General features: G+C 41.3%; 1 protein-coding gene across 1 annotated transcript in view; it reads right to left on the bottom strand.

The window, feature by feature from the left end:
* The window catches only part of LOC126094696 (myrosinase 1-like), a 61,485-nt gene that overhangs the window by 11,733 nt on the left and 35,941 nt on the right, over nt 1–13,811 (bottom strand). Inside the window, exons 7-9 of the mRNA XM_049909222.1 lie at nt 12,338–12,482; nt 8,061–8,209; nt 2,229–2,363 (exon numbers count right to left, since the gene is read on the bottom strand). Of these exons, the coding sequence (XP_049765179.1) occupies nt 2,229–2,363; nt 8,061–8,209; nt 12,338–12,482 (429 nt within the window). The remainder of the gene's footprint in view (nt 1–2,228; nt 2,364–8,060; nt 8,210–12,337; nt 12,483–13,811) is intronic.

Raw genomic sequence — 13,811 nt, 5'->3', positions numbered from 1 at the left:
ACTAATTCACATGATGACCTGTTATACCTTAAAATACCACAATTTGAGTAAACTTCTCAATAAAGCCATTATTCAATTTGTAAGCAAAATACAAAGTACTTTAAGTACGTAAAGATACGAAAAAACTTCTTATTTTGCAGATCAAGTTTTCACAGAAAAATTTCGTATGTAGTAGTGACTTTCGAAGGTGCTGAGTAAGCCCGCATCTCGTGGTCGTGCGGTAGCGTTCTCGCTTCCCACGCCCGGTTTCCCGGGCTCGATTCCCGGCGGGGTCAGGGATTTTCTCTGCCTCGTGATAGCTGGGTGTTGTGTGATGTCCTTAGGTTAGTTAGGTTTAAGTAGTTCTAAGTTCTAGGGGACTGATGACGATAGATGTTAAGTCCCATAGTGCTCAGAGCCATTTGAACCATTTGCTGAGTAAATGAGTACTTCCAGTTTTACGATAATTTGCTTTCAGTAACACGCAAACTAGTCTCTGCTGATACTTGCAAAGACACACTGTAACCAAAAGCGATATACAGAGTGTACGTTCTTTGAGTTCTCTCCCTGAGATGTTGTAGGGGAAGTATGGTCACCTGTGACATTCTTGGGCGCTTTCAGGCAGTCGCTGCACTGTTAATTGAAAGCGCTGGCTCGTGGACAGCTTTGAAACACACTTGTTCTGAGAGGTCAGATGTCAGATGTGGAGCTGCGTGTTTGCAGTTGTTGGTGAGAACGCTTCATGTATTCGAAATACTTGCTCATAGGCAAGATCTTGTAGTCAAGTCTTTCGTATGGTGTTTGCCTTCCATAGCTTACTTTTATTAATTCCGCCTGTTAAACTTGCTATGAATTACAAAGGTGAGCTGACACTCAGGCATGTGCTTTCACTAAACGTGAAGCTGGTTGCAGGATCCTATTCTAGTCATTGAGTCCGAAGTATTATGTTTTCTAAATCTACATGTATGTTATTACTCTGCTATTCACAATAAAGTGCCTGGCAGAGGGTTCAATGAACCACCTTCAAGCCGTCTCTCTACCGTTCCACTCTCGAACGGCGTGCGGGAAAAACGAGCACTTAAATTGTCTGTGCGAGCCCTAATTTCTTTTATTTTACCATGATGATTATTTCTCCCTATGTAGGTGGGTGCCAACTGAATGTTTTCGCAATCGGAGGAGAAAAATGGTGATTAAAATTTCATGAGAAGATCCCGTCGCAACGACAAATGCCTTTGTTTTAATGATTGACACTCCAATTCAACGGATGTCAGTGACACTGTCTTCCCTACTTCTTGATAATACAAAACGAGCTTCCCTTCTTTGTACTTTTTCGATGTCATCCGTCACTCCCACCTGATACGGATCCCACGCCGCACAACAATTCTCCAGAATAGGGCGGACAAGCGTGGTGTAAGCAGTCTCTTTAGTGGACCTGTTGACCTTCTAAGTGTTCTGCCAATGAATCGCAATCTTTGGTTGGCTCTATCCACAACATTGTCTATGTGATCGTTCTAATGCAGGGTACTTGTAATTGTAATACCTAAGTATTTAGTTGAATTTACAGCCTACAGATTTGTGTGACTTGTTGCGTAATCAAAATTTATCGGATTTCTTTTAGTACTCAAGTGAATAACTTCACACTTTTCTTCATATATCTTATCTAAATCATTTTGCAATTCGTTTCGGTCATTTGATGACCGGTAAATGACAGCATCACCTGTGTACAATCTAAGACGCCTACTGAGATTGTCTCCTATGTCGTTAATATAGATCAAGTGTTATTTTTCAAATAAGTATATAGATTTGTTCCTCAGCTTTCCATTTAAGTCTTCCGATGATTCTCAAATATTTGTTTATGGAGATTGTAAGTCTGTTTCCACATTTCATTTTCCTGTCACTTGCTAACGTTACGTGACCTTTCTTTCAGATATTTTTTCACAGGAAATTTGTGGATCCACTGTGATTCTCTTTCCACTGAGGGCTATTTCTGTCCAATAGGTCTACTTTATCATAGAGCTGCTTTTCGTCGCTCATTGTTTTAATTGTTGCATGTGTGCTTCCCGGGCAGCGTGATTGCCATACCGGTAGATATACGCAGACTACTTCTGCTCAAATTAGTTAATACTGCCTTACTCCACAGGAAAAAGAAGTAAGATTCATGAAAAGAGATACAATGTGATACATTTTTTACCGAGATAAATCGATGCTGAGTCTACTTTTAACAGAGAATTCAGGCATTGTATACTTACGCCGTAGTAGTTGATGCGCTCTTGGTCATCGAGTTCTCCATAGTCTGCGTAACCATTCTCCGTTACAATGATTGGATATCCTGCGTACTCTGTGGACACCCAGTTCAGCACCTTTCGGAATCCCCATGGCACCACCTGTAATTAGTAACATAATGCGAAGTGAAAAACAGGTGTAAATGGCAAATATGTTATTTCTGGCGCATAGATGATAATGTGAGTACTATTCACAAAAGTATAAGCCAAGTTAAAATAGAAACTGGAGAAACAAATGAAGCATCAGTAAGTGAAATAATCCGTAATTTTACAACGGCTGTACACTTGCCTAATTAAAATAGTGCAAAGTTACATATTGCAGCAGACAAGCTTAGACACAAATCGTTCCAAGCTGACAGATGGAAAATAGGGCTAAATGATACTGCAGATGATAATATAAGCGAATTACTGCTCTGGTTTCCTACAAGTATTTCTTACTTTGGGCCTACAGCAGGGGTGAAATGTCAGCTTATGTTTTCCTTCCGGTCTTGCGGTGCTTCGAGGAAATGTAACAAACCGTCAACGACACAAAAATGCCTCTCTCTTGTCAGGTTCCTCCAACTGCAGCTGTACATACTCTCTGCAAGCTACCGTGCGGCGCGTGGCGGAGGGTACCTTGTACCAGTACTAATCATTTCCTTTGCTGCCCCACTCGCAAACAGGAAGAGGGAAGAACGAATGTCTATATGCCACCGCATGAAGATTACTCTCTCTCATCTTGTGTCCATGGTACTTACGCGAAACATATGTTTGTGGCAGTAGAATGGTTCTGCAGTCAGCTTCAAATGTCAAAAATGGCTCTGAGCACTATGGGACTTAACATCTGTGGTCATCAGTCCCCTAGAACTTAGACCTACTTAAACCTAACTAACCTAAGGACATCACACACATCCATGCCCGAGGCAGGATTCGAACCTGCGACCGTAGCGGTCACGCGGTTCCAGACTGAAGCGCCTAGAACCGCACGGCCACAGGGGCCGGCTTCAAATGTCGGTTTTCTAAATTTTCTCAGTACTTTTCCTCGAGAAGAACGTCGCCTTCCCTCCAGGCTTCCCATATGAGTTCCCGAAGCATCTTCGAATACTTGCGTTTTGCTCGAGCCTACCAGTAAGAAAACCAGCAGCCCGCCTCTGAATTGCTTCAATGTCTTCCTCTATCTGAGCCGGGGCGGATCCCAAACACTCAAGCAGAATTCAAGAATAAGTCGTACCATCGTCGTATATGCGGTCTCCTTTACAGATGAACCACACTTTCCCAAAATTCTACCAATAAACTGAAGCCGACCATTCATCTTCACTACCACAATCCTCACATGGTCATTCAATGTCATATCGCTTTACATCGTTACGCCTTGATATGACAGTGTCAAGCAGGACATAGGCAATACTGTATTTGAACATTATGGACTTGTTTTTACTACTCATCAGCATTAAATTACATTTTTCCTAGTTTCCATTCATCACACCAAAGATAAATTTTGTGTAACTGGGCGAAGAATATTAATGAACAATGGAAACTGATAAACGAAGAGCGATGAGTACAACAAGAAGTATCTATTGACGTGACATCGTCAAAAATATATTTCGTTCTGTAAGACCACAGACAGAACACATAGAACTGCGGTGGCACCGTCATTCACTGCGAATCAGGCAGGAAATCTTTCCCATCAGGTTACCTTCCATTCAGAAGGCTGTTTCACTCAGCAACTGTTATATTGACTTGTATATAACAGATTTCAGGTATCAGTCGCATTTTTTTTAATTTAATCGGCAGATATCGATTTGAGCTAGAAACTAGCCATTCTCAATGCACTATCATCTTTGATCAATGCACGTAATGCCCGTTGGTCAGGCTTCATCCACAGTTCATTGGTCATTCAATGAACTGTGGATGAAGCCCGACCAACAAGCATTACGTGCATTGATCAACAATGATAGTGCACTGAGAATAGCTAGTTTCTAGCTGAAATCGATATCTGCCAATAAAATTTAAAAAGGACGACTGATAGCTGAAATCTATTATTTACAAGGAAATCTTTCTTCCGCTCAAACTAAAAGATCTGCTTCTCGTTTTAAGACTTATGTCTTACAAAATATCACTAGCAGGATATTTTAATAGAGGCAAACCAACAACCTGGATACTGAATAATAAAGGCGTACCTGTAGTAGGCCGAAACTGTGACCTAAAAACGAGAGTGAGTAGGGTGAGTTCCTGAAACTAACAAACACCTGTTACTGGAACGTGTACGTGGATCAGCGACTGCTCTGTTAGCTTCTTCGTTACGAGTACACATTTGGCCGTGAATCGAATGTGATTAATTTCTTTGCCATCGATTTCATTATGACAACTGAAATCTTTACATCTCTCATAGCTTCGATAACGTAATAGAACTACCTTATCTCCCTGATGAACTTCATCGATAATGTGGTGTTGTAAGTATGAAATTTTCACCTTTGGCACGCATCGAAGTTCTCTTGTAAGTATAGTTCAAGACTTTTACGTAGTTTTGATTCACGTTGACATTTATTAGGCTATTCCGCACACTCATCTCAGCAAATGCTTTGTGGCACTCAATGAATTCTTGATGTATTTTTTTTAGGACTAGTTGAACGATTTGGGTATGTTTCACGTTGGGAATAGATAACAAAGCTTTTAAAAATTATGTTTGACTTGTTGGTAGAAGTATAATTCTTTGGTAAGTTTATTGGTTGGTAATTTAGTGAAAACCTGAGATGCTACGCTCAAAGATTTACAATATACGAGTATCAATTCTAATTTTGACTCGGTCACCCAAATTCATTAACATGATTCCTTTACCATTTTCCTGATGTTTTTTATCTCACTAGTTGGTGATGGTGCCTGTTGTCTTGGATGTGCCTCAATGGTTAACACACAGAGCGACCAACACAAAACACATCTAAAACCTTGGTTACTGGAAATCTGTCGCCCTTTGCTCATATTACTACTTGTTTTAGACCCTCTAGTTGCTATTTCGGCAAAATTTTTTCCTTCTTCTGTTTTAGTTTTGTTGCCTGAAGGTTTTAGGTACTGTGTCTGTGAGAGGTGTGATCTAATTTTGAGACACCAGCACTTCCACTCCAGCAATCCATTTCCATGGCTAGTTGTTGATCCTATACTCCACCTGTTCTGATAGTGCGGTGGTGCTAAAGGAAAACCCACTGTTTTCCTTTCGTACGTGAGTCTATATCTTGAAGGTATTTCCAAATCTTATAACTTCAACTGCGTCCCGTCGAAGAAATAGCTTTTAGAAAACCATTCTGATGCACCAGTCCTTTATTTTGTCTTAAGAAGGAATTGTTTCTTTCTGAAAACAATCTAATTTGAGAATGCCTGAACTAGTCTTTGATTACCAACCGTCTGACATGTATGTATCATAGTTACTTCTTCAATGTAATTCTTTTTGTTACTGAGGAAATATTCTATCGCATATCTGATCCCCTACGAGGATTGCTACCTTGTCTCTGATGGAGTGCCTCAAATGATCAGTCGGGGAGTTCTATGTTAGAAGGAGATAAGGGAAACGGAGTGCGATCCACAACGGTGCACCGTTGCTTCCCAATTAGGAGACGCCTCAGGAGTGGAAAGTATCTTTAACGACGTGAAGCCAAACTTGCTAAGCAAGCAAAGCCCAGTTTTAAATTCTAGTAGGCCAAACTGTGGTTGATGCCATGGAAATGCACCAGAAAAAAAAGTGGAATGCAATAATTCACAACCAGGTCTTGAACCTGGATGGATTTAATTGAAGACCGCAGTCGGTAAGATAACGGACAGTCATTAGAGGCGCATGGAATATAAAAGGGATCGTAAATAAATCAGATGTTTTAAAGAAATAAATAAAGCTAGAATGGATGTAATAAGTCTAACAGAAACGAGAAGAAAAGGAGAAACATGAGTAAATGTCTGAATACAGTGGTAACCGAAAGCAGAGTTGCATTGCACTCCAAGTGTCTTCTATTGACTAGGGCAATGCTTCACCACAACTCGAACCAGTCGAATAGATCACATCACAGTTCTGGAAATACCTGTACTAACAGTTTACTAGGGCTGTGCTTCAACACAACTCGAACTATTCAAATAGCTCACTTCACACTTCTGGAAATACCTGCACAAATAGTTTACTAGGGCTGTTCTTCAACACAACTCGAACTGTTCGAATAGCTCACGTCACAGTTATGGAAATCTAGTTAATAGAAGAAACATTACATCTCGGGAACTGTCAAGAAAATGTGCCTTATAAGTAGAATTAGACATCAGGACAAGAAGCAAAATTGTGGCAAAGGACAGTCCGTATTAGGTAAGGCAGGTATCTTGGAATAGGTCAAAAGAAATGGAGACCTAAGTGAAAGAATAGTGTTCTGGACTAAGAATAAGGAAGCCGCAGGATTAAGTTTCCTTAATGGCCAGAAATGAGAAAATCGTTATCAGAATCTTTTGCCTGGGATGGAGCTAAATTCGAGAATAAAAGCTCGTAAGAGGAAGTCGAAGGAGGCAAAGAAGATATTAAAATACCAATAAAACCAAGGCAAAATGTTAGCAGACTGAAAATGTTAAATGTGCTAGTGCAGGAAGTGGTGGCAGTTAACTGCTAAATCTTCGCCATCATTTTTACTAAAAACTTAAATGTTAACTCTCCGTCTTTTGCGTTTACGAAAGGAAGTAGAAAGTTTTGTACAAATTATAGGAGTGTAATATGGTTAGTGGCTAGCCTCTACGCAAGAGTTCTCACACAGAATTCAGGAACATAAGACAAAACTGCTCAGGGCCAGTCAGTCATGTGTAGGCATTAACTTCATACATAAACAACGAACAGAAAATTGTACTGAACGAGGGCATACAGACCATTTAACATTTTTTGAACTAGAAAAGACGTATGACTCATTGTCACTAAATAAGTTGTGGCTGTGCATGATGAATAATGGTGTCGTAATAATCTATATTAATGCAGTTTGGAACCTGTGTACGCGCCAGCTCAGTGGAAATGAGTAACGCGTTACAAAGGAAACCAAAATTAGCAAAAGGTTTCAATCGGGTTGTCCGCTGGCTCCGCTATTGTTTAAATTTTATTTGGAAGGACTGTTAAAGAGATCGAAGAGTAAATGTAGCGTGACGGAAACGTCAAAACGAGATGATACACTGTACTCTCTCTTAATCTTTGACGATTAGGTGATAATAGGTGAAAATAGTATCGGCTCGATCTTTAAGGTGACATAGTTGTTGAAATATATGGCTAACGTAGTTCAAAAATACACATAAATCAAATTTAGTATACGGCAGCTGGAGGTGACGAGCAGCATGATTTTAATTCTGATCTTCGTAATATGGAATTTTATTCTCCTTTTAAATGCCCGTCTGTAACCACAACAGCGAATTAAAAAAAGGAGGGTGTAAGAAAATAAACATAAAAGTGGACAAGAGCAAAACTTTATTGCTAAACTGAACTGAATTCTTTGGTATAATAATCGGAATGAAAAAGGCTGTATACGAAATGAGAAATGAAAGCATTCCATACATGACTCAGAAGTTTGCCATATAAGAAAGAGGCTAAAGGATCAATAACTACCCATGGAAATGGATTACTGGAGTTGAAGTGCTGGTGTCTCAACTTTAGACCACATAAAAAATGGTGGAAGTGGAGCGTATAGACAACTATAGAGTGTAAAGAGTTATTATTGTATTCCCATTTATAATGGGTGATAAATTGTTAACAAATTATTGTTCGAAGTGCACCAGTAAGATACATCAGGAATATTCGAAGACACAGCGGCTTCTGAACCTTACCCTGAGCCACCGTACTGCGCTCTCTGGCCACGACTCGTTGAAGGAACTGGTAATTCCGCTGTCTCGTTCCAACGAAGGTGAGGCGCCCCACTCTCCAGGCTTGACTAGTTTCGTCGTGTAACTGTTGAGCCCAAAGAAATCCGCCGACCCTTTGAAATACAAAACAGATTCATTAGCAACGTTCCTTGAAGAAACGTTATAGAAACACTGTGCAGAGCGACTCTGTTACCAGCTTGTAGTCTGTCGACTGATCGTAATCCAAGGATAGCATCTTTTAATTCAAACTAAAAGAATCGGTCTCCCTAGTTGGATCGCTCTTTTGTTTCAGAATCAAAATCGTGAGTCACAGTGGCTGAAGACTTCCCGTAGGAGGAGTCATCGTCATAATGACAACAGGTTTTTCAAATAAGGAGGAGGAGCGAACAGGTTCTTGATTCCTTCACATTCCCCTAAAGCGGGACAATACAGGGTGAATAGTGAGAAATGATCGGCGACATGATGATTTCGACGGCAGTGCGTAAAGAGTGTGCAGCTGGACAAGGAGTCTGCTAAAATAATATCGCGATGACAATAATCTTTGTTCGCACTTTCGGACCTCAGGCTGAAGACAGCTTACGGTGGAGTTACAGGAGGTCAATGCATGAAGTAGGTGTCTTTGAATCGGAACGTGGGACGATAGAAATATGAAAATTGTAGAAAAATCGGGGAATCTGAAAAGAGAGATTAACGGCTTATAGTAGACAGAGATTTCCGACGTGTAATGGAAACAAACTGATTTCTGGACAGATGGTTATAGCGTAACAAAAACAGCATCAATGAATGGTGTAGAACTATCAGAGGTTGGCTTCGATACCAAAAAAAGTTGTTAACAGGCTGAGTAAAATTGAGACACATTGTAAGTGAATTAGTTGTATGACTAAAACTAATCCACAACCAATGACCATATAGACGACTATGAGGGTAAATAAATTAACTGATAAAACCGTAGATTCCATACAATACTGGTGATGTACGAGTTCTACGATACATCAGCCATGGAATGAAAGTACGCTTTTCGTTTGTAGTGGACATGAATATGATGTAAGTGTTGCGCCGAAGTAGTCGATTGAAATAAAATTCTTGAATGATACGGCTGTGCTTGTTCGTTTTCTGCAATTATATGCCTCAAATTTCTTATGATTCCATGTTCAGGTATGCACAGATTTACTTGTTGCCAGCTACGCTTCGCTAAAACCTACATTGAAGTTCTGTTTGCTGCCGTGATATTTTCTAGCACAGCTGTTAAATCATAGCGTGTCTTTCCCATCCCTTAAATCCTCGCTCGACACGTTCTTGTCGAAGGGGTACTGAACAATACTTTTGAACTTTACCCATTTGTACTCACGTGCTCAGAACGGAACAGGGGAGTTTCGCTACTCAAATACTATACATTTTGTACCCAGTAACACTTCTTAAGCGAAAATATGATCCTACCTTTCTTATCATTCCGCGTAAAACACGAAGTACTTGATTGTATCGCAAACTTACGGTCGGTGATATCCTCATCTGCGTAAACTGGTTCGAAAATCACTGTTTGTTGTTTGGAGATATATGGTGTTAGCTTCAAGACTTAATATTCCTCTCGAATACTCGAACTTCTTTTCGGATGCGACATTCTGAATAACCTCTCACTAATCCTTGTATCGGACAAGATCTCTGATCGCGTGAGTCTCCCCGACAAATTGAAGTCTCCAGCCATTATAATAGTACGATCAGGGAAAGCACTCACGATTCTGTGCTATTACTTTCTGAAGCGAACTTACACTACAGCGCCTGACGCAGGTGGTCTGTCAAAGTATCAGATTACCATGACTGACGCACGTTAAACAGTAAACTTCACTCAGATTCTGTCGACTATATGGACTTCAATTGGAGAAACCCACTGACATAGGCGGTTTCAACGAATGGTGGATTCTTGTGGCCCGGCTGGTCTCGTGCTGCTGTTGTAAGAATCAAAGGAGAGTAGTTGAATATCCACGACGTTCAGAAACTTGCCTTCTTTGTCACCCCTGACAACAGAGTATCATCCTGGTGCAGACACAGGTGATTAGGAGCTGATCGGTCAGCGAAATTGAGGAATCCCAGCGGTCGTCCCTTACTTGAACTTGTAATGACCCAACGACATTGACAATTACGATTGCAGTGGGCACAAGATCATCAAGATTAGAGTGTGAATCTATGAAAATGTGTCCCCTAGACGGACGAATCGTGTTTCTTGTTAATCTATCTCGGTGGTCGTCTCCAGATACGACGTCAGACAGGTGATTATCTCGGAACATAAACCACGCCACTGACTCAGGCCGATGTAGTATGCTGTGCGGGAGATTCTCCAGGATAAATATCCGTGTCAAAATGCCAGAGTCGCACTTCACTGGTTTGAGGAGCGTGACAGCGAACTCACGCTGATGTCATGGCTGCAAATTTCACCCAATGTGAGCCCGATGGAAACACAGCTGAGGCGCTATGGCGCACCAGTTTAGCACTCAATAACCAATTGCCCGCAGTTTACTGGAATCGAATGATCTGTGTGTGTGAACGTAATTTATCACTTACCATTTTAAATTTAATAGACCAGTGATAATCTGATGGAGATGATGTTGGTTACGCATTATCAAAGAAAATTAATGGAGGAATGTCGATTTTTAGCTTCTTCTGGCACATTTGATGACAAAACAATCCACTGTTGTCATTTCGGCTGTTGGCGCCCGAAGGGCGTAATGTTTCGGCGACTGGTCCTGAGACGTTCATGAGGTGCTTGGTCGGCCTGATTATTAGTAAGCCTGATAAGAGCGTGGCCCACTCGACGTATTGTTGTGTCTTTCGGATGCCAGCAGCCGGCATTATGCCGCGGATTACTTTTATAACACGCGACTGTGCCCCTTCAGATCGTATAACCATGTTACGTACAACCACTGAACTCTATAAAATTAAACCACGATGCACCATTAAGAAATTATGCGAATGGGACAGACACCGGTAAATGTGACGTACATGTGAGGGGAAACAAATCTTTACAATTTCAGAAAACTAGATGATTTATTCAAGAGAAAGAGCTTAACAAAATGAGCAAATCAGTAATGCATTGGTTTACCCCTGACCCTTATGCATGCAGTTATTCGGCTTTCTGTGATTGACACGTTTGTTGGATGCCCTCCTGGTGGATGTCGTGCCAACTTTTGTCGAAATGGTGCATTAGACTGTCAATATCCCGAGCTGGTTGGAGAGCCCTGACCGTAATACTCCAAACGTTGTCAATTAAGGAGAGATCCGGCGCTCTTTCTGGCCAAGATACGGTTTGGCAAGCATGAAGACCAGCAGTAGAAAATCTCACTGTGTGCGGGTTGGGATTAACTTGCTGAAATGTTAGTCTAGGATGGCCTGCCATGACGGGCAACAAAACGGGGCGTAGAATATCGCCGAGGTGCCGCTGTGCCGTGATAGTGGCACAGATGACAACGAAAGGAATGCTGCTATGAAATAAAGTGGCCACCCGGTCCATCACTCCCACTGCTGCCCTGGGCGTCTCCAGATTTGTCTTCGGTCTGGAATCTCATTGACTGGAGTGGAATTGTCTTCAGTGGGTGAGTATCCCTCACACCGCGTTGTGTTTCTACTGCTTGTCTTGGTGGTTGTGAAACACTACCTTGACCAGCTAGGCCGCCGGATCTTCCCCCAATTGACAAAGTTTGGAGTATTATGGGCACAGCTCTCCAACCAAATCCCCTTTCTGACGATCTAACGTGCCAATTTGACAGAAGGTAGCACGATATCTCTTACGAGGACATACAACAATTCAGTCAATTAATGCCTAGCCGAATAACTGTTTGTATACGGGTCTGACTTGCTCAATTCGTGAAGCTCTTTTCTCTGACACTATACTCATTTATTTGTCTGTACATGTACATTGCATCTACGGACTTCAGTCCCATTCTGATAATTACTTCGTGGAACATTTTTTGGTCTTAGAGTATGTGTCGGAAAGTAAAATGGGAATATACGCTGGCTTACAAATTGCGATGAGTTTCAATGCCTTTATAACAGTTCAATGTGGCCATTCGCTGCGAAAATTTCATCAAAAAAAAGAAAATAAAAAGCAAACGATTACTCAAGCGCCTTTCCCTCAACTGAAGCAACAGGGTTCCTTACAGGGTGGGCTTCGAACCATGCCGGAGACAGCAGAATATACATTACGGTGAAAAATATTGCCCTCTAATGACGGCCCCCATAAGATGTCCTACCTTTGATGTACTGCTTCTCCTCTTCGGTGAAGCTGGGCAGGCGGGACCTCGGCCGCCCCTCTGCCGCGCTGTTGTTGTCAACCCTCTGGCGGACCACGGCCGGGTAGTCTCCATCCACGAATATCGGGTGGCCGTACAGCCCCATCTGTAATCAAATTGTCCAAAATGCTTAACAGTTCTTCCAGTTATTCCATTACCTAATTGCCAACATTTTTATGCGCTTATCAAGATCGTTTATGATTGTTGTTGTTGTGGTCTTCAGTCCTCAGACTGGTTTGATGCAGCTCTCCATGCCACTCTATCCTGTGCAAGCTTATTCATCTCCCAGTACGTACTGCAGCCTGCAGCTTTCTGAATCTGCTTAGTGTATTCATCTCTTGGTCTCCTCTACGATTTTTACCCTCCACGGTGCCCTCCAATACTAAATTGGTGATCCCTTGATGCCTTGATGTCCTACCAACCGATCCCTTCTTCTAGTCAAGTTGTGCCGCAAACTCCTCCCCAATTCTATTCAGTACCTCCTCAGTAGCTATGTGATCTACCCATCTAATCTTTAGCATCCTTCTGTAGCACCACATTTCGAAAGCTTCTATTCTCTTCTTGTCCAAATTATTTATCGGCCATGTTCCACTTCTATACATGGCTACACTCCATACAAATACTTTCAGAAACGACTTCCTGACAATTAAATCAATACTCGATGTTAACAAATTTCTCTTCTTCAGAAACGCTTTCCTTGCCATTGCCAGTCTACATTTTATATCCTCTTTCCTTCGACCATTTTCAGTTATTTTGCTCCCCAAATAGCAAAACTCCTTTACTACTTTAAGTGTCTTATTTCATAATCTAATTTCCTCAGCATCACCAGTCTTAATTCGACTACATTCCGTTATCCTCGTTTAGCTTTTGTTGATGTTCATCTTATATCCTCCTTTCAAGACACTATCCATTCCGTTCAACTGCTCTTCCAAGTCCTTTGCTGTCTCTGACAGAATTACAATGTCATCGGCGAACCTTAAAGTTTTTCGTTAATGATTAAGAGAACAGAAAATATTTTGAAATTGGGAGTTCACCACATATTGTGTCTCAGTTTCTGTGGAATAGTAAAAGAATAAGGCTGTATCAGCAACCAGACCATTAAGTAAATCAGCAGAATGTGAAAAGCAATTTGTACAGAAATGTGTGACTATTTACAAAAGGAATTTTAAAAGTGTGGAGCAGTGTTTCTGAGCAGAATTCATTCGTCCTATTCAATGGAGCTATTAAGTAGTTGGAAGAAGTAAGTTTTCAGGAGCGGCTACCTGGTAATCATGACAAGAAAACTGTGACTGTGAGGCCACATCGGTTTGCTCGGTGCGGCTGAGAGTGACCTAGTGTTCAGTGCTTCAGATCAAACTTTTTGTGAGGTTATGAATTTTGTCCTGAGTCGGCAATTTCTCTGTGTGATCATATGCATCGAGTATCTTAAGAATTT

Source organism: Schistocerca cancellata, chromosome 8 (assembly GCF_023864275.1).
Source record: "Schistocerca cancellata isolate TAMUIC-IGC-003103 chromosome 8, iqSchCanc2.1, whole genome shotgun sequence".
NCBI lineage: Eukaryota > Metazoa > Arthropoda > Insecta > Orthoptera > Acrididae > Schistocerca > Schistocerca cancellata.
Note: the sequence above shows the minus strand (reverse complement) of the source record. Positions and strands in the feature narration are given on the sequence as shown.